The 20,238-nt window shown below is 41.6% G+C and overlaps 2 protein-coding genes across 8 annotated transcripts in view; one reads left to right on the forward strand and one right to left on the reverse strand.

Moving 5' to 3' along the window:
• Positions 1-7,949, forward strand: part of LOC139630288 (mitogen-activated protein kinase kinase kinase 12-like) — a 28,026-nt gene extending 20,077 nt beyond the window's left edge. For both annotated transcript variants that reach the window (XM_071493570.1, XM_071493571.1), the window contains exons 6-14: positions 172-330; positions 493-601; positions 2,455-2,564; positions 2,723-2,839; positions 3,194-3,331; positions 3,440-4,151; positions 4,741-4,808; positions 4,995-5,295; positions 5,512-7,949. In XM_071493570.1, the coding sequence (XP_071349671.1) occupies positions 172-330; positions 493-601; positions 2,455-2,564; positions 2,723-2,839; positions 3,194-3,331; positions 3,440-4,151; positions 4,741-4,808; positions 4,995-5,295; positions 5,512-5,598 (1,801 nt within the window). In that variant the 3' untranslated portion in view covers positions 5,599-7,949. The remainder of the gene's footprint in view (positions 1-171; positions 331-492; positions 602-2,454; positions 2,565-2,722; positions 2,840-3,193; positions 3,332-3,439; positions 4,152-4,740; positions 4,809-4,994; positions 5,296-5,511) is intronic.
• A 49-nt stretch (positions 7,950-7,998) lies between these two features.
• LOC139630296 (poly(rC)-binding protein 2) lies at positions 7,999-19,896 on the reverse strand. Of its 6 annotated transcripts, none has more exons than XM_071493586.1 (14): positions 19,720-19,896; positions 18,183-18,311; positions 16,933-16,956; positions 16,798-16,830; positions 16,518-16,634; positions 16,285-16,416; positions 15,979-16,107; positions 15,302-15,376; positions 14,445-14,486; positions 13,422-13,559; positions 13,078-13,177; positions 12,248-12,300; positions 11,836-12,005; positions 7,999-9,279 (listed from the first exon to the last, which is right to left on the reverse strand). In XM_071493586.1, the coding sequence occupies exons 2-14, from the start codon at positions 18,249-18,251 to the stop codon at positions 9,243-9,245; spliced, it is 1,119 nt and encodes a 372-aa protein (XP_071349687.1). In that variant the 5' UTR covers positions 18,252-18,311; positions 19,720-19,896; the 3' UTR covers positions 7,999-9,242. The 6 variants fall into 6 exon arrangements, with proteins under 6 accessions (XP_071349687.1, XP_071349688.1, XP_071349690.1 ...); XM_071493587.1 differs by lacking the exon at positions 19,720-19,896 and adding an exon at positions 19,465-19,487; XM_071493589.1 differs by lacking the exon at positions 13,422-13,559 and having other exon boundaries at positions 13,078-13,150; positions 19,720-19,888.
• Positions 19,897-20,238: the final 342 nt, after the last annotated feature.

The raw sequence follows: 20,238 nt of genomic DNA on the forward strand, positions 1-20,238 counted from the left end.
TAAATATCTTTTTACAGAGATAAAGTATAGTTGCACCAGTCTTTGTAGCAAAAGTCAGATTTCTTTGCAGAAAGTTTAAACGTGTGACATTGCAGTCGTGCTGCCTTTCATCTGCGTACTTCATATATTTATCAGGGTATCTGAGAGTAACTGTGCCACATCTCTCTGCAGGTCGTTCGGCGTTGTGCTGTGGGAGATGCTGACAGGAGAGGTGCCCTATAAAGATGTGGACTCCTCCGCTATCATCTGGGGAGTGGGTAACAACAGTCTACAGCTGCCCGTACCCGATAGCTGTCCAGACAGCTTCAAACTGCTCCTGAGGCAATGCTGGTGAGCATGCTGGGAGGGGGGAGGAGGGGGAGGAGAGGGGAGGGAAGGAGCGAGAGAGAGAGATGCTGGAAAGAAGAGTAATGTGGAAAAAGAAAGTTGAGGAATTAGCAGTGAGAGAATATAATAAAGTGCCTCAGAAAACATTGTTTAATCCATTCACAGGAACTGCAAGCCAAGAAACAGGCCATCGTTTCGACAGATTCTCCTGCATCTGGACATCGCCTCAGCAGATATCTTATCTACGCCGCAAGAGACGTACTTTCAGTCTCAGGTAAGCTCCCTTTATCCCTCAACATCTGACTTAAACAAATCAGATTTGTGTTTTTAGTGCAAAATCCCCTCTTTGTGTTTTCAATGGGCTGGAGTGAAGGAAATGTAACACAAAGAGAAAAATTTGCACAAAAATCACTTAAATTTCGGAAGATACTCCCTTGAATTAGTCCAATTCAGACTGATGAAGCTTCATATTAGATATATACAGATATAAAATATTGTGTATGTACAGTAGAGTAAAATATAACTGAGATCAATCACTTCTCAAGTCACAGTCACCCTGGTCAAATAAATGGACATCAGACAAGGGTAGGGTGGAGAACCTCATGTCAACAGCTCCCAGTATCTCTAACAGTTATTTTGCAGTCAAGCCACTGCCATTTGTTTCCAGTCTGCTGCAGTGATTTCAGGCAGTGCAGCGTGCAGCTTGCCTGGGGCCCCAGGCCTCTCGGGAGCCCCACTAATAATAATACCTGTCCTTTCAATCACAACATATTATTGTTGGTTCCTTGGTCCTTGTTCCCTGTCACGTGTGAGTGCTGATTCGTGGTCAAAGCGAGAACCTTTTCCAACCTCCCATCACATCAAAACAAGAAGGGCTGTGCGATGGAGGGCGTGTCACATCTGCCTGTGACTGGGTGGGGGATGGGACAACTGCAACCCCAAACAGGGAGACTTAGAAAAGTATAATTGCGTGGAAGATATGTCTTAAAAGCACAGATCCATTTATAACTCATGCGTGTGTAATCATGAGACACACTTGTGCACACAAACACAGAATAAATACGATTTTATTTCATCTCAGCTGCAACCCTCCTTCCTCCACCTCTCCACTTTTTTTTTTTTTTTTTTGTATGATGCAAAACACAAACCTCTTTCACTCCCTCCACTTATCCTTGATCCTTTATTTCTCCCTGTCCCCCCTTCCCCCCCCTGCTACCCTCCGCAGTTTCTCTCCTCTCTGCCCCATAATGGATTTTTCTTGCGACGTTAGAAAGAAGTATTTTCTCTTGGAGTGTATTGATTGCTTTAATGGCAGGGAGCAGAGAGCAAAGGGAGAGAGAAAGAGGGGACCGGAGACATAGAAGAGTGCGCACAGAGTCCATTAGCTTAATAAGAACAGCATTGCTCGTGCACAGACGGAAACACACACACACGCGCGCATGTACGTGCACACGCTCATATATCAAACTTCCTTTGTCCTTTGATATGACAGGTATCAGATAACAGCTGTCACGCTTCAATGTGAGCAAGAAAATGCCCAAGCTGCGTTTTTTTTTTTTTTTTCGTCTTCATGTCATGTCAGTTCATGTTCAGTGTTGCTCCCTGTGTATTGATTATCATCTGACAGCTTAATGGGTTTTGTTTCAATGATACACATGAACCTCAGTCTCTCTGCAAATTAAGAGCTTTTTTTTTTTTTTTTACTACATCAAGGTGCAATGAAATTTAATCTCAATCTAAATATAATTTGTTGTTAATATCATTAGTCAAATGAAGTTGAGTCACACTTTATTATCCTGATGAAAAACACAGGAATGGCAGCATTTTCCAAATCTAATACAACACAGAATTTAATAGCAGATGCTTAGAAAATTGTCGTACGTTTTGATGTCAGCTACAGAGACAAGTAACAATGAGGATTTTATTTTGTATTCAAGCGCAGGCCACTGTTTTCTGGTAACAATAGCAAGAGCAATATTGGGAATAGAAGAAGAAGTGGTAGTAGTAATAATATTAAACATCATTTGTATTTTAAAAGTATCTGAAGTCTCTTTTCATCATTTTTCATTCCTGACTGTAAAATGGTGAAATAATGCGAAAGGGAATGTGTTGTATGTGTCTTGCCAGGCGGAGTGGAGAGACGAGGTGAGGCACCACTTTGAGAAGATCAAGTCTGAGGGGACGTGTCTCCACAGGCTGGACGAGGAGCTGATCAAACGACGCAGAGAAGAACTCAGGTTAGCCAATGAAATGGGAATAAGGGCACAAAACGAGGACGGACACCTCGAAAGCTGTCGAGACTATTGAGAAAAGAGCAGATGCAATTATGGAAGTAGCAGATAAACGTGCACGTCTGTGTATTTATGTCCCTCTCCTCACGTTCCTCTCCACACAGACATGCGCTGGACATCCGGGAGCACTATGAGAGGAAACTGGAGAGGGCCAACAATCTCTACATGGAGCTCAATGCTATCATGCTGCAGCTGGAGATCAAAGAGAAAGAACTGCTCAAGTAAGAAAACATTAACTCTGTGCATTATTTTCAAATGATTGAAGGAGGCTTAGGGCAGTACATTGCATTAAAGTCCTAGTTCCTGAAAAATTGTAACATTACAGCTGTAACATTTTAAAAACCAGGGTTTTAATTATTCAGATACCTTCCACTAACAGCTTGTTATCCACCAACTTTGGCTGAGCAGTGTGTTTGGTATGAACAAGAATGGAAAAGTTCATCCACAATGTGAAGCTAATGGCCATTACATCCAGTTACACAGGGCCATTGCATGTAACAAAGTGCTCTCGTACACCATGCTGAGCAGCCATTGACATCCATTAAAAGAATATTGGCTCTGTGTTCCAACATCAGGAGGGAGCAGTCACTGGACAAGAAGTACCCAAGCTGCTTCAAGCACCACAGCTCCAGACAGTCAGCCTCCTCCAACTCAATGGAGAAGCTAATGAAGAAACGCAACGTACCTCAGAAACTGCCCACACACAGTAAGAGGTGAGACAGGAAGGAAATTATTGACTTTGCAGGGCTGCATTAAGTGATATAGTTTATTTATATAGTCTGTTTTTTTTTTTTAATTAATTCTGTCCCTGTCTTTTCCAGGCCAGACTTACTGAAGTCTGAAGTTATCCTTCCCAAACTGGACTCGTCCATGACCCAGGTCACAATACCCAACAAAGGCTCTACCTCCCCTGGCCGCTCACGTCGAGGAAAACCTCGCTACAGGAAGGCTGGAAAAGGCAGCAGTGGGGATTTGGCTCAGCTAAAAGCCACCCTCTCTTCCTCTTTAGCAATGGTCAACGCCACCTCATCTGTTCCCAGCAGCAAGCACCATCTAGACCCCAGTGCAGCCCTCAGGGGTCTGCAGCATGACCTGCTGCTCAAGAAGATGTCCTCCTCCAGCCCCGATCTCATTTCAACCACCCTGGAGGCTGAAGGCCGGAGGAAGGGGCAAGTGAGGCCCGGGCTGGACAGAGCGGGCAGTCAGAGCGCCTCAGCCGGTCTGGGGGAGAGCAGAAGGACTGGAGGGCCAGAGGAGGGGCCAGATGTGGGAGTAGGGACTGATGACCTGGCAGAAACACCTCCACGCAGTGACACGCCCAGCGAAGATGCAGCCTCTATTCCTTTCTCCAGTAGCCCTGACTCGCCATGCGGCAGGGGAGCCGCTGCCGGGAGGGCGTCTGTGCTCGGGAGCCCTCGCGTTCCCCACGAGGGCGAGGAGAAGGAGGAAGGGACGGTGATCACACGCTCACCCAGAAGTCAACGCCTCACACCTGCAGCACTGCTATACAGGGCAGCAGTGACACGAAGTCAGGTGAGACTTTCACTGCAGTGAAAAATGATGATGAACTAACTGTAGCCCAGTTTTAACAAAATCATTTTGGCTTCTGCCTTAAAACAGAACAAAGATACACTCACACTTATTTCCCTCACTGATTAGACTTCTACGAGGACTTTGTGGGCATCTACAAATTACTTTTGTTTTCTGATTTATGGAATAAGCTTCCCATTGAGTACAACCACCTTTCTTATTGATACAAAGAATATTAAAGACACCATAGTCATGGAGCCTGGCAGAAAGGCTTCATGTGTTTTATTACAGGCCATTTAATTAGTAGTTAATTACTGCTACCCGTGCATAGCTGAGGTTAGCCGTATGTTGCACCTGTTACAAAATGTAATGATAATTAAGAATTACACTGGTGATGATTCAGTGAGCCTCAAGCTCAGTCAATTCAAAACCAGAGCAGACCGGGCCTTCTGACACTAGTATGTATCCAGTGCGTCATCGGGGTCATAATTTACCAGATGGCTGTGATATGTTGGCAGGATGGTGGGCAATTAGTCTGCTGTGAAACAGGTAAACATGGATGTTTCATACTTACCGTAAATATTCCCCACAGAGACGTGGCGTGTCGTCAGAGGAAGAGGAAGGAGAAGTGGACAGTGAAGTGGAGTTGCCAAGAAGACGGTACGAGTTTTTGGATAGAATTATTGAATACCTGCTTCATTTACGTTTAAATCTTTGTATTCTTGGTGGAGTTTCAATTTATTTTGCCTGATTAGACCTGGTCTCAGACAGTTTGTTGCACCTGTAAGGGTGAGAAGCACTTTCAAATCCACTAATCGCCTCTCTCCTATTGGATTGCCCTCTTAGGCGTCCCGTGAGCATGACCAAATGCCAGTCCCTGTCAACGTTTAGCTCTGAGAACTTGTCAGTCTCGGACGGCGAGGAGGGAAACACCAGTGACCACTCCCACAGCGGCACACCGGACGTGGTCAGCACCAACACCGATGAGCGTCTGGATGACAAGAGCGATGACCTGCTGTCTCAGGGCTCGGAGATTCCCGCCGACCCGTCTGACCCGACCCAGCTGGGCTCGGACGGGCTGTCTGAGAAGGAAGCTATTCTACGACAAGTCAAGACACAGCTCGCTTCAAATGACCATAATTATGAGGTAGGCAAGGAAAAAAGGGAATGAACAGAAAGAGACAAAATAGTAGTCAGATATGCAGTATAGAGATATGGCTGACAGACGCTAAGGTACAGACAATGGCAAGCAAACAATACTTCTCCCTTCACGAATCTGATTTGTAGATAAATGTTAAAGAATCTGTTGCTGTTCTAACTAAAATAAATCTTTTTTTTTTTTTTTTTTGGTTCTCCAAACCAGGGGCTGTATGATGATTCGGACTGTGACAGTGCAGAGCTGGACCATTCAGGCATTGCAGAGCCCAACCAACCTCCAACCAACTGGTGAAAACCCAACACCTCAGCCCACTCAGACACTCACAGACCTTGTCCTCTGAATGCCTCTTTCATTCTCACAGACTTAAAAAAAAACACTGAGTCGTGATGAGGGACATTGCAGAGAGTCAGGAAATGAAGGTCTGTCTCCTACATTACAAGCAGCAACACAAAAAAATCTATGAAAAATGTTGAGTGGGATGAAAAACCCGAGAACCTGGGGGAAAAAACTGAAAACTCCTATTCTGTTTGAGATAAATCACAGGGATGTGAAACTGAACTGGGGCACTAGCCAAGATGATGGAGCAGCTGCCTCGTCTGTTCCCTCCATAGCAACTGGCCCAAGATCAGCTTCACAAAAACACATGAAATGACACCTCAGCGACAGAGGCCTCAGTCAAAAGAGGCCAACTACACAACCGTCTGTTCAAACGTCTCTTGTCATCTTCCATGTCAGTTTGTATTTTTATCTCCGTCATGAAAAATGTGTGTCATGTTATTTCATGTCGTGTCATATGAGAACATGTTTATGAAATCCTATCAGGGCTTCTACTATATTTTAACGTTTCCGTCGTCAACGTTTCTGGGACACCCACTGATGTTGCAATTTGCACTTAATTTATGAAAATGTTCCCTGTTATTATTGTGTCATATCCTCTCAAAGCATTATGCACTGACTAATTTATTGTTCATTTACAGCGAATTTAAAAAAAGAAAACAAAGTTTACATTTTTCCATTTGTGTTGTTTACATTTTTTTATTTATATTTGTAACACGGATTATGTTGCCATTTTATACTTCTGTGTTTTAATATTAATGTAAATATGTGATGTTGTACAATGAACAAATTTTTAAAAATGTGAGATTGTATAATTTAAAGGTGCTGATGTTTCTAATTAGGTGGCGCTATTCTATTTGAACCTCAAAAAGCTTATGGTAGTAGAATGTACTGTAGCTGCTGTTCATGTCTGAGCATCGAAACACAGAGAAAAGAGGAACAACATGTGAACAAAGAAGCAATATGTCTGCTCCGGTACAATACGTCTTGTCATGTGACAGGTTGAAGGAACCATGTGTGGTTTCATTCAGGGCAGACAGGCTTTTTTATTAGTATTGCAGTGTTTATTGTATTAATGCAATACCAGTTTGAAAATCCTTTTCTGAGCATCTACGTGTGTATATCAAAAAAAGCATGCTGGTGAAAAGGTATGGACAGCCCATTGGATATGTATGAATCAAAATCTGTCACTGTTTGTGACTCAGATCAAAATGAAAAATTAGACCTATCCATAGAGGACGAATGCAACACGACTGCTGATTTATGGCGGGCATTTAACGTCAAGTTTAATGACAGAAGGCGTATGGATGACAGGGACACGGAACACCAAAACAGATCTCAGAATCACTGAAAAATACGATGCCATTCATGGTTTCTGCCCTCGCTCAGTTCTAGCATTGTCAGACCAGCAGCCACACTATGTATGCAGCGTGCTAGCATAGAGGAGAGGAGATTATCTGGGGAAACATAATAATGTGGCTCGTTTATGCAAACACCATCTTGGTTCTAGACTGTGGATTCTAGTATTGTTTTAGTAAATAAATCACAGAGAATCCACCTTTCATTCAACGTCAGGGGGTAAAAATGCTGAACATTTTGGACCTCAACTTTGCGGTTTTTCTGCTCACTCATAAAATCAGTGTACACTTCAAAATGGCCTGTAATACCCCAATTTGTCCACTTGTAGTTATTGCCTACCCCCAACATAGCAGATTATTTATATGCTGATGCTTTACAAGCCCAGTGAGGCTCATCAGCTTAGAGGAAGATCACTCTGACTTTGTCCTCACCAACAGATGGTCATTTTTCACAACTGTGTAAGGGCTCCCTCATAATCAACAGTATGACAGATAAAACTGTGCTGCTCTGATGTGCTCGTGTCTCTTGACAAGCCTTCTTTATGTGCATGTGGTTCAATCCGACTCTACAACAGCACATTACATCCTGTTCCATTCATACATGACTGATCAGGTCAAACTCAATAAGCTAGAAACGGCAGCTTGTTTTTTTGTTTTGTTTTTTTAAAATTTGGTGTTTTAAGTCTTAAAGTTTAAATTTATAGAGCATTTTAAACTGATTGAGCCCCCATGGTTTAAAGCTAAAAATCCTCATGCAGGATAAAATGTTGCCAAAAAGCAAAACTACTGCCCTCTAGTGTCTCGACTGTGGAGGTACTTTCCTATGATGCCGATTGAAACAACCTGGTATGAACTGAAATGTTTGCTTTTTATACTGCATTATTGTAACTGTACAATAAATATATTTAAGAAACAATTTAAAATAAAATCAAACCTGTAAAAACTCAACTCCTGTGCTAAGTCTACTTAAAACAGCGGCAGAAGACTCAAGACAGTCTGTGGTTTGAGCATTTCACATCTTTATTTCTGTATTTTTTTTAACAATGTTGTGGCACCCAGGTCTACAGTCTCAAAAACGTGCACAAAAGTTTTCTTTCCTGCAAATAAAAAATAAAATAAATTCTGACTTGAGCAAAGCAAAGAGCAGGAAACTAGTGTTAAATCACAACCCTTTCTTTGTCTAGTTCCAGAGCTTCAATGATTTCAGTTCTCAGCCTCATCACGTTTAATAGACAGATCAGTGTCCAGGAGTTAATCCCCCTTTGGTAGTTAAAAAAAAATATTTCCTCCATTTAAAACAAATATTCCAACATTTTTTTTTTTTTTTTAGTATATATCAGTCTTTACAAAAAAAGCGAGGAGAACCCTCTGCTTCCAATCCCTTGAGCCAAGCCCAAACCCCGAAAAACCCCCCATCCCAGCAAAATATCAACACATGATCTCAGGACCAGGAGAGGGGAAAAACAGGAATGACATGTAGAGGGGAGGAGGGGTGGGGGGACTGACATGCGTAGTAATACACTTTTTAAATTATCTGGACAAATTCAACCGTGAGTGTTAGAACATTTGTCATCATAACCAAATATAATCAGTGATAGTGCATGTACAGCTACGTATTCTCCTCAGTGACACGAGCGTAATCCATGTTACAAGCACTTCAATTGATAAGGTGACAAAGGGGGGAGAAAGCTGTGTATATTTAAAGCAAGTGAGTGTGGACATGAAGTGGACAGACCGACTTGTGGAACTGGATGAGAAAAAAAAGGGGGGGTCGTATATAAACACAGAATAAAACAGTCACTCTATTCTTATTTTTGATACTTTTGTTTATTTTTCCTTTTTTGTCTTTTCCTTTTTAAAGAAAAAAACTGACTGTATAGAACTAAATCTATATGCCCATTCAGAGTTTTCCAACTCTACTCCTCTGTGATGGCAAAGAAAGAAAAAGGGAAGACAGCGAGGGATCCATCCAAAGAAAAAAAAAAAAAGTCTAATAACAAATCATTAAAACCTCCAACTGGACTCAAAAAGGGAATTAAAAACCTAATTGTTTGCTTCTTTTGACTAAAACCAAAACAAAGGAAATAAATAATGAACTGAGCGGATCAAATCAGTGGCGGTTGACCTTCAAATGAGGAAGAGGCAGTATAATATATAAACTCTTAAGTCGGATAGTTGCATTGACTGGTTTATGGTAGCCGATGATATAAAAGTGAGATTTAGTGCAGATGCAGTGTCTTATCAGTTGGCTGCCAGTCCTGTGGCCTCAGAGGAAAGCCTGGAGAAACAGACAGAGAGACACCCAGAGACCAGGGAGGGAGAGAGAATAAGGCATGCAATCAACAGACAAGATAAATGTCAACCTCATTAACTGTACATTATATTATTATAATAAAACTCTGTATAAGCAGATCAGATGAATTTACTCAATGGGAAATTGATGCTCTGATATAGAAAAAGATCATCAGGTGTCCGGTCTGGCTGCTCCTATTGTCAACGATGACTAACATGACAGCTGATCAGTCAGATCACATGATGATACTTAATGGTTTGGTAATGGGGCTGTGCTAAAGAAAGAGTTCAACATTTGGGAAAATGTACTTTGAATTCTTGCAGAGAATTAGATGAATCAGAAGTTCAATGCCACTCTCATGTCTATACGCTGGTTATCTCAGCTTGGCAAACAGACTGCAAACAACTCGCTTAGCTCTGTGACAAAATCCTCCTACCAGCATCTCTGATGCTCAGGAATTAAAACATTGCATCTTCTTTGTTTAATCTGACAACACAAACCCAAATGTGCAAGTGTAGCCGTAAAGCAACACTCGTGGTTATAAAGGAGGTGATGAGTTGGACCGATTCTTGACTGGGCAAAGTAAGTTTGTGAGGTCTTGTTGTCAGTCCAAGAAGTGACTGCCCCAAGAAATAGCCTCACACACACAACCCCCTGTAAAACCATGTGTCGTTACTACAGTATGGTTTTTGTGCATATTAAACTAATGCATTTTAACATGCCAATTAGCGATCTTAAAAAGGTGGTAGGTGCATTTTGTTACCTTTGGCAGAGCCAGCCTAACTGTTTCTGCTCATTTCCAGTCTTTATGCTACGCTAAGCTAACCAGCTTCTCACTCCAGCTCCATATTTACTGTATAGACATGACACTGGTATCAGTCTTTATAACATGAATATCCTGAAATGTCAAACTATTCCTTGAAGCTAAACTGGTCGTTTTTATATCTACAACATGATCTAAAGGATGATTTGGTGCCTTTGATACCTGAGGGCAGATTTTGTTGGAATTCAAATTACAATAACTTCTTACATAAGCAGAAAAAAGTGATACATATATTCTCCATTATGACAGCTAACATTAGTCACTTAAAATTCACTACAAGAAAACCTATTCCCATAAATACAATTTGACATCTTAAAAGAGAGCCGCTACCTGAGCAGAGCTTACACAAAGAGAGAAATGCTTCAGTACATCAGTGAAATAATTCACCGTCCATGCTAAGTTCAAAGTTATTTAAAAATATAATGCACTCAACATGTCATTTCTTTAGGAGACAGGCCAGATCAAGCTACAGATATCTATTTTATAAATATGGCAGCAACCATCTTTCTGGCTGTATATCACTTGTTTGTGTGCATTTGTTTTCTGTAGTAAGCATGGCATGGCACAGCCAGATACAAAAGCAAGTGCAGGTACAGACAACAAATAGCATTGTCAGTACTTTAGTAGTAGATGACTTATGTTTCCTTCGTTAGTAAGGGGAGAGCCTTCGCCTTTTAGACTTGGAGCTGAGCTCTGGGGCGATTTTGGGCTCAGTGGGGATTGGGTGTGCAGGGTTACTGGACCCGCTGACAACATGGAGGGCCAGGAGAGGGAGGGGCTTGAGACTGAGGAGACTCGACACACAGGCAGGAGAGCTGGGGAGCAGGGAATCAGTGGAGGAGGAAGAGGAGGAAGAGGAGGAGGGAGGAGGCGGCCCTGGAGCCAACAAGGACAGAGGGATGGAGGCTGAGGGGGGCACCACACAGGAGGAAGAGGAGGAGGAGGAAGAGAAGGAGGAGGTAGCAGCAGAGGAGGTGGTGGTAGTAGTAGTAGTAGTAGTGGTAGTAGTAGTAGTAGTAGAGGTGGAGGGAGGGCACAGGCTGGTCTGTTCAGGGTTCAAGGAGGAGGAGGAGGGAGGAGGTTTAGAGGACTCTACACTGTAGAAAGAGAGACAAGGAGAGAGGGACAACACAGTCGGGATGGGTCACAGGGCAGGCTGGTGAGCAATGGGTGGGAGGGGGGAGTTAGGGGTGGGAAGAGTGGTCGGGTGTGGGGGAATCACTCAGGGATGTGACCAAAACACAGAAGAAAAAGCTTCATTAGAAATAAATGTGTCAGTTACAAAGAAAAGCAAAGACGGGAAAAAAAAAATCACATCTCTTGTGATGGATCAATGTGGAGCCAAGTAAAAGGCAGAAAAAGGAAATAAACACAAGTGTAGACTTGCACAAATATCCAAACCAGAAAAGGGGCTGCATTGCACACATGAGCAGGTAGGTCAGTTATGTATGAGCACATAACGGGAACATAAAGTGTGTTATTCTCTTATGGATAACATTAGGAGAAATGAAATGTGACAGCCCAGCACAGCAGTGTGGGACAGAACAGTCAAAGAAAGAAATCAAGTGGGCCCAAGTAAGTTATGTGTTTTTTTTTTCTTTTTACTTTAATATAATAGTTTATATTTAACTTTGTGTAACAGCTAATGTAACTTTTTTATTTATTAAAACCTGTGACTGAATGAACTTGTTAATTTATTACATAACTGATTATCTCACCTGGCGTTAATGAGGTACTCCGCCAGACTGATGCTGGCGGGGGAGCCTGTGATGGTGACCTGGCGGTCGGTCGATCCGTCCACTGGATTCGCAATCTTGATCTGGGCGCCTGACATTTGCCTGATCTCATTGATCTTGGCTCCCTGGCGGCCGATGATGCACCCAATAAGCTACGGTGGAGAAGAGCGGGAAAGTTAAGCGTCAAGAGAGCTTAACAGACCCTTAACTACATAATAGACACATGCCTCAGGTTGAGTTAGCGACCTGGAATTAACTTGGATTAAGGATTTTACACATTTTGTGTATTTTTTTACCGTGTTACTTTGTTGTTTTTTTAATGAGGTGAGTGGATGAGATAATCTACCTTAACTTTAACTGTTTAACAGTGATAAAAATGTACTTTTGCGCTTACATCATTTGGAATGGTCATCTCATGGGAACTGGTTTGAGCAGAAGCATCTATTCCTGAAAAATAAACAAGGAAATGATAAGAAACAATGATTAAATAACCAAAGCAATGTTCAAATATTCAAATGAGTCTACAAGTAATAGGAAATGTGGAGCACTTGGATGATAGGTGTTGTTATTAGTAACTAAATCAGAAGGTGTTGAGATTAACATGCCCTGAAAAATTTGTTGTGAAACTGAAAATTTTGAAGCCCCACATTAGGGGTGTGCAATCTGACAATTTTATCTCGTGATCCACCTTCAAGATGTCTGTGATCTACTTTTCAAGCAAATTGTAGGATTGTCAACCCTCATAACGTGGATCCACACTACATCAACAAACCAACAGATTGCTAAATGACTGTGCTGACTGGCCAAATTATATGGTGTGTCTGTATAGGGGCTTTTTCATGCGTAAAGTATTTGAAAAACAATTAAACATGAGCTAGAGGCAAGGTAGATGAGGAGCTGGTGCCAAAAAAAGACTTGACATCAGCAGTGTGGTGGTGGTGGTTTGGCTGTGCACAGTCAGATATTTCTCAACGCAAAGTTATCTGTAAACTTTGTCCAGCAACTGACTTCTGGAGGTAAACGACAAATCCATTCAACCACGTGAAAAGGAAATATCAATAGGAAGAATTGTGTTTTCCTCGGGTTGGTACAATCCTAGTTATGCGTGTCTCACAAGGTCAAACACAGAATAAGGTTTTTCTGCTCATGTCTAAAAGACTTTTGAGGCAAACAAGTTAATAAAATGTGCCATCGACAGGCGGTGGGTCATGTCATGCTGCATACCAGTGAATCCCTGGTTGCTTGGTGCGATGGGGAAGGGGCTCTGCTGCATAGCCAGCTGGTGAAGCTTGGTGAGCTGTGGAGAGATAGCAGCAGAGGAAGACTGTGAGAGTGAGAGGGGAGGCAGGGAGAGAAGTGGAGGAAATGGAAAACACAGGAAGAGGGAAAAACAGAACAAAACAAAATCACAGTCAGTACAGACAGCCACACAAAAGACCTCCAAAGACAAAAAAAAAAAAAAGATTTCACACACATCGGTTAATATAGTGGTGTGTAGAAAGATCTCTTATGCTTTCAAAAAGCTCTACATGGATCACTGGTGTCTGACAATCAGTGTGTTTTAGGACCTGTCTATGTAGGGTACCCCATAGGTTTTTTCTCCATAGTGCAGGCTGGTTCTCTTGGTAATGCTTTCTTGCAGTCTTCACGGTCAAGGGAAAGTCACAATGCACAAGGGAGGAAACTCTCAATATGCAGGGGATTACCTAACCAACACCAATACAGGACCCAAAGATGAACTGAGACAGGTTCAACTTAGCTTAACACTGTACCAGTTATCACCATTACAGCTGGAAGGGAAGATTTAAGGACGAGATGAGGTCTGTGTCCCTTTAATAAACTTATTTTCGTTTTAGTTTCACTAAACAAAAACTGCTTTTAGCAATGACAAACTAATTACATAAAAGTATGAGACTGCTTAAGGACCTTTAAAAACAAAACAATCTCTGCTATATTTATTTTAACATATAATATCTTATGTCTGGCTGGCACTTCCTTACTGTTACTAATATTCAGTGGCAGGTAAGACTAATAATGCCTGGTCTAACACAAGTAAAACTCCTTAATGAACATCTAAACCTCAATAAAGAGAAAGAGAAAGATTAATTGAGTAAAGAGACAAGTGGGCAGAGCACAAAGTGATAATGAAGAGTTAATAAAGACAGAATAAAAACAATTTATTTGGGACAGACTACGATGAACGAAACATGTAAAACCAGACAGAACAAAACGGAAAACAGAAAAGAGTGAGCAGCAGGAACAGATTATTATTCATGGAACAGTGGAGAATCTGGACAAACACAAACAACAAATGTCAGCTTCATTAACAACTGACTGGCAGCCAATTGAGGAACTACACAAACATGAAGTACTGACAGCGCTGCTCTCGAAATGGTTACAAAATCTGATAATAGTAGATCGAAAGGAGGCACAATGAAATAAAATTAGGGGGCAAGTGCATCCACAGTTACAGGCTGTAAAATGAGGGGTGGGCGGTTGTACATTTTGGTAGAGGACCGTTGTAATTATGGGTGGGAGTGGGGGTGGTGGGGGTGGAGGGGGGGTCATGTAAAAATGTCTACTGCACTTACATCTGGCTGTGGAATCGCGTGCTGTCCTTGTACGGCATACGCCTGAAACAAATGAAACAAAGCTTTCATAGGCCTCACATCTGATTTCGTCGGACACATTACTGCTCCAGCTACATCCTCCTAATATTTAAATATCTCCATTAGACTCCAACTCAAAGCTTTTCTAAATTGAAAAAATAAATTAAATATTATTTAAAAATATCGGCAGGAATGTCTTGTCCAAAGTCTCCACATTTCTGGAAAAGGGAAATCTTTAGAGACGTTGCAGTGGAATTAAGGAAAACCAGGAAAAAGGTATTTAGTAAGATAAAAGACTTTGTAATATTAGGCCAACGAGCACCAGAAAGCATTTGGTTCAGAACAACAGTAGAAGGAAATAGGCCACCTCACTTTTGAAACCAAAGGTTCAAAACAATGAAACTGATTCTGGGCAATTAAAGAAATAAAAGGCCCTGTAACAAACTGCCTCTAGGGCAAATGTTTAATGATTAGACTACTGAAGTTGCTAATACATTTTTCAAACCATCAGCACAAGCAGCTCTGGTTGCAACTGTTCTCTAAACTTAAATACCTGCAACGGCTACTCTTTTAACTGGACTGTTGTGCACTCGACCAATCCTGCACATGTATCAAAAGTGGATTTGTCATTTGAGATGTTTATCTTACTTTGCGTTTAGCATATTCAGAGCTTTTCATCACACATCAAGATTTCCAGACATACATATATATACATATATAGAAATATGTATCCCACCCTCATCGAAACCCAAATGAGACAACTGCAGCAATAAATACCCCCCCAAAACATCATGAATAAACAGGTAGGATCCCGTGTCCCCCTCAAGTGTCGTATATACCTGTCCGCCTGCAAAGATGACGGGCGATCCTGAAGGCTTGGGTCGGTAGGGGATAGTGACCCCCTTAGGGGGAGACTGTACAGGAGACAAAGGATGCATCACTACATTACTACCCATGTCATTTAACAATATACAATACACAATTTGCTTGGAGAAATCTAATCACACTAGACATCAGATATGTAACATTAGTAGTGTACTATACTGCAAAAGTATAACTGGTATTATTACTGGTACTAGTACTATCACAGATACAATACAAAGTATAGCAACTTTAAGTCTTAAAATTTTCATTAGGTCCATGATAGGAATGTCTTAATTTAGTTTTGCCTCATCCTTTGAGCATCTGTCTCAATATGTTTATATTTTCCTGCTTAGGAGAAAAATAAATATGCTTAGAGAAAAGTAAATATTCTCTAATTGCTTCACGTGAGTTTTCTTCAATAATTACCTGTAATATTTTGTAGAGAATCAGATTATGTTTCATTTAGTGCCCTATAGTGTGTTAACAATATATTCAAAACACAACCCAATCATGTCGATCACTTTAAGACGTCCCTGGTCCAAGCCCAAAACACAACAGCCAAAGGACCAGAGATCACAGTATTTCACATCATTAATTTACAGGACAACAGCTGCTACTTCATTTGCTTCATTGCTTTCATGAGTCCACTGACCTCAAGCATGACCACACAGATCTGCTTCACACACTCAATTATTGACTGGGGAGTGCCTGCGATGGTGATGGCACGCTCCGTGGAGTTGGGGAGCATGTCTCCTGCCACTTGTACCTGAGCACCGGTTGACTGAAGCATACAGATGGAGGGAAATCAGCAAAGAATGTAAGACCTGCTGTGTATAATCAGTGTTTGATGTACTACATTCCACAGGTAGAAAGAAATGATCAGGTTACACTGAGGGGATTGGTGCTCACATGTTTTGGTTTTATAGGTTTTGCATTATATGCATTCATTTCTTCATACCTCTCGAATTTCCTTGATTTTGCAGCCACCTTTCCCGATGAGGGAGCCACACTGGCTGGCAGGCACCACAATGCGTAGGGTCACTGGGGGCTTGCTGGTAGCTGTGCTGTTTGTCATTGAGCTGCTTATGTCCTGGCCAAAGCAAAATGTGAAGACGAAGGTTAATCCAGTTTGTATTTAGGCTGGTTACTGTTGACCTGTGAATCCATTAGTCAGTATAAATCGTGACCTACCTCTTCCAGCTTTTCAATGATCATGGAGAATGCTTTAAAGATGGCGGTGGTTGGACCTGCCAATGTAATGATCCTCTCAGGACAATTGCCCTCAGAGATGTTGATGCGAGCCCCACTCTACAGACAAAAAGAAAAGCAAAGAATTGAAAGAAGACATTTTGAAGATTAGAAAGGACAAACTGTGTAAATCTTCCAACTGTGTCCTCTTGATAATTATAACATTACAGCCCATTGTACCGTGTCGTAACCAGAGAAAAGACACGGGAAGAAAAGACCTCACCTCTTCTCTCATCTTCTTCACAGATTCACCTTTCTATTAGCAGAGGATCACAAAGTCAGGGTCATTATCACTTAAAGACACACATCTTCAAACAACAACAGAAATTAAAATCAGTCATATCAGGCAGAGGCTTACCTTTCCGATAATACTTCCGACTTCCTAAAAACAGGAAAAGAGATAAAGTTCTATTAGGCTGAATAATCACCTTTTCGCGCCTGTCACTTTTGTACAACCACAGAGAAGGACACATCCAAACTCTCTAGCTAAGGCTTGCTTAGTTTCTCTGGCAATGAAGAAGCTTCAGTGAATAAAGCTGTATAGTTTCCCAAGACTTGGACAACAATAAAAAGTGTCACTGTGTGTGCACATCCTTCAGAAATTATTCAAAAGGCTATGGGCACAAGATCTAATCCATTATACTAATTCAGGATGGTTCTACTCATCAGCTGCTGATGAAAACAGGACAACAAATGTTTACAAATTTGACCAGTTAGTGGTCTCAAACAGCTTGACCCATTATGAATTCCCAAGATCTCTATCATAGGCAGATTCTGTTTCTATCTAATCTCACACAGACTTAAGATGGCATTGTTGACCACAGTGAGACCCAGGATGCAGTCAAGCCCACAGTATCTGTAGGCTGCTAATCCACAGCCAGCGACGGGGGCTTGTTTCAGGATGCTACAAACTAGCTCAGCTTTTGGAGGATCTTTTTTTTTTTTTTTTTTTTTTTGGATGTATCACAGTTTGGTTTTGACAGCAGTGTAAGCTGATGTGTCAGAGTTAGATTTTAGGACGCTGCATCACTGTGGAACTCAAGATGCAACAAGTGTGTGGCTATGGCACTGTTGTAAAAGCCAGGTGGATGAGTGACTGCGAGAAATGCAATTCTAGGCAGCTCCTGTTTGCAAATTTTACCGAGTGTTTGACAGAGATGTAGAAATGGCTGTTTGCAATATCATTTGATATTTGAAGCTGCTTTGTGATCTTTTAGAGAGGAATGCAGGGGAGGGAGACGTCTCTAAGATGTTTCTAGGTATAAAGGACATAACTGCTGACTTCTGAAGGTGATGAGAAAAATAAATATTTATGGAATAACTAAACAACAGCAAAGAGGAGCATTTTAATATTTTAGTACAGTGAGTACAACTTGAGAGATTCAGACGTGTGGCAAACACGATCTCTTATGTGCAAGCCCCAGCAGTGTAACATGCCAGAACACCATCCCACTTTGCTTTGGGATACAGGATGCCATCGCCATGTCAATACCCTTACTCATCACATCAAAGTCCCTGCCCTTTGCAATCCCCAAAGGACTTCATTTCCATAAATATAACGTCATAGGCTATTAGAGTGCCGACACAAGCAGCTGATGGTGACCTCACCTTGCCATGCATGAGCAGCCTAATGGTAAGGGTGACATTGAGCCCTCCTTCAATCACACCGGAGTCCATAACTGCAACTGTAACCGAGCCGTCCGTACAGAACTGGGGTCTTTGGTCACCGAGGTGGATCTAAAGGGACATAGCAGACAAGAAATTATATACCGAGGTTGATCATGTGACAAGACTGAATTGGGTTAAAAAAAAAAAAAAAAACAACACACAATATGATTGCAGATTAGAGGTAACAAAAGTAAGACGGGTGGTCTGCCTCAATCCCATGTATGAAAGTGGTCTGTAAACACTGACTGACACATGGTAAACAAAGTAGTTAACAAGAAAGGTCTCTCTGTCGCATAAACTTATAGCAACATTCATACTCATGGTGAGTTAATGGTACATCCTAGCACAGGCTAATATATACATTTTCTGACCTATTGAGTTTCTAAAGTTCTTGAGAATACACATATAACGTTGCTTAATGTCACGTATTTAAACGTCACAGTGACACAAAGCATTTGAAGGCTCCTATCTTAATAATTATATGACAAACTAAAACATCCAGTAAAGTCACACCAGACCCATGTCCCATCCTTTGGCTAATTGTGCAAAGTTGGATGACATTTTTTTTTTTTTTTTTAAATATATCATGTTATATACGGCATGTTGGTTTACCATAAGACACATTTTCCCTTCGGAAAATAAACATGAACCAATTCAAAAATGTACATAGTAATTCTGTGTCACAGCCGATGCTAACGTAATGTCAATGGCAGCTGATGCGTACTACGATGAAGCAGCTAAGGGACTTTCACTGTACCAACTACAGGCTGCTAGTTGAGTGCATTTAATTTTGAAAACACCTGAATGCTGCTCTGACCCAAGTTACAGGACTCCAAACAAGTAAATTAGCGCTAAATTCATCTCAATGCTAACTGGAAAACATATGGGCTGTGTGCTAACGATGCCCTCATCATTAGCTATGAATCAAGTTTATCAACAAACATGCGGACAATTCATTCCCTCATTACCACAGTTAGAGCTATATTTCGTAATATTCACCCACAGGAATTTTCGGTATGAAAAGGAAATACATTAGCTGCTGACCACGCTTGTGTTTTTAAGTTTAAAGTAAGTCCATTTAACTATTAATGCTTGTTGTAAGTCAGTTAGCCGTTTAGCATTTCGGTTGCTCACCGTGTGTGGAAAATGAATGGAGCATGCGTGCGCTACTTAGCAAAGCTAGCTACTTCGCTAAATCGCTCAACGTTTATTAATAGCTGACCTAATAACTGCCGCCACTCATGGCGTGGTATCAAGGTCCTCTTTTGATCCAGAGCGAGCGATAAACAGCACACATCAGTTTTTAGAGGCGACATTAAAGTCAAACTTCCCAGGGCTGAGACTGCGTGTTCATCGCCGTGCGGCCTGTTAGCACGCTGCTGGACGAGCAGCCGCTAGCTGCTGGGCGCGATTTCTTTCCGCTACTTCTGATCATAACAACAAATATAAAGACAGCGGACATCGAAATAAAACTCACCTGACTCCTGCGCTGGTAAGTGACCGGGGGGAGGGTTGGGGTTGTAAGGGTAGAAGGGGAGAGGTTCGGGAGGGTAGAAACCCGGGGGAGAGTTTAGAGAGGACTCGGGGAAGAGGGAAGAGTGATGTGAGATCGAGCTCCACTCCTTTACACAAAGACAACAAAATCATCACCTCTGAACTTTCCCCTTTCACCCAAACCAAACCCCCCATCCTGAGTCTGACCCGAAGACGCCCCAAAATCACGGCCCTTAAAAAAAATAAAATAAAAATAAAAAAAAGTTATAGCGGCACATTTGTGGGACACTATGCTACAATATGGCAGTTTAAAAGGAGGGATGTCATTAAAAAAATAAGTTATTGCGTACAATGGAGTTGCACTGGAGTAAAACAGCAAGAACCTGCTGTCTGAAATCACCGATGACCCACGTGTTTTATATGTATTTAAACATTAATTATCAAATAGACGTATGCTTTACAAGTGTATCTAATATGTTCATATTTACAAACTTCAATAAAA

This window comes from Trachinotus anak, unplaced genomic scaffold (genome assembly GCF_046630095.1).
Source record: "Trachinotus anak isolate AG129_WGS33_773 ecotype Australia unplaced genomic scaffold, CSIRO_AGI_Tana_v1 ptg000013l, whole genome shotgun sequence".
NCBI lineage: Eukaryota > Metazoa > Chordata > Actinopteri > Carangiformes > Carangidae > Trachinotus > Trachinotus anak.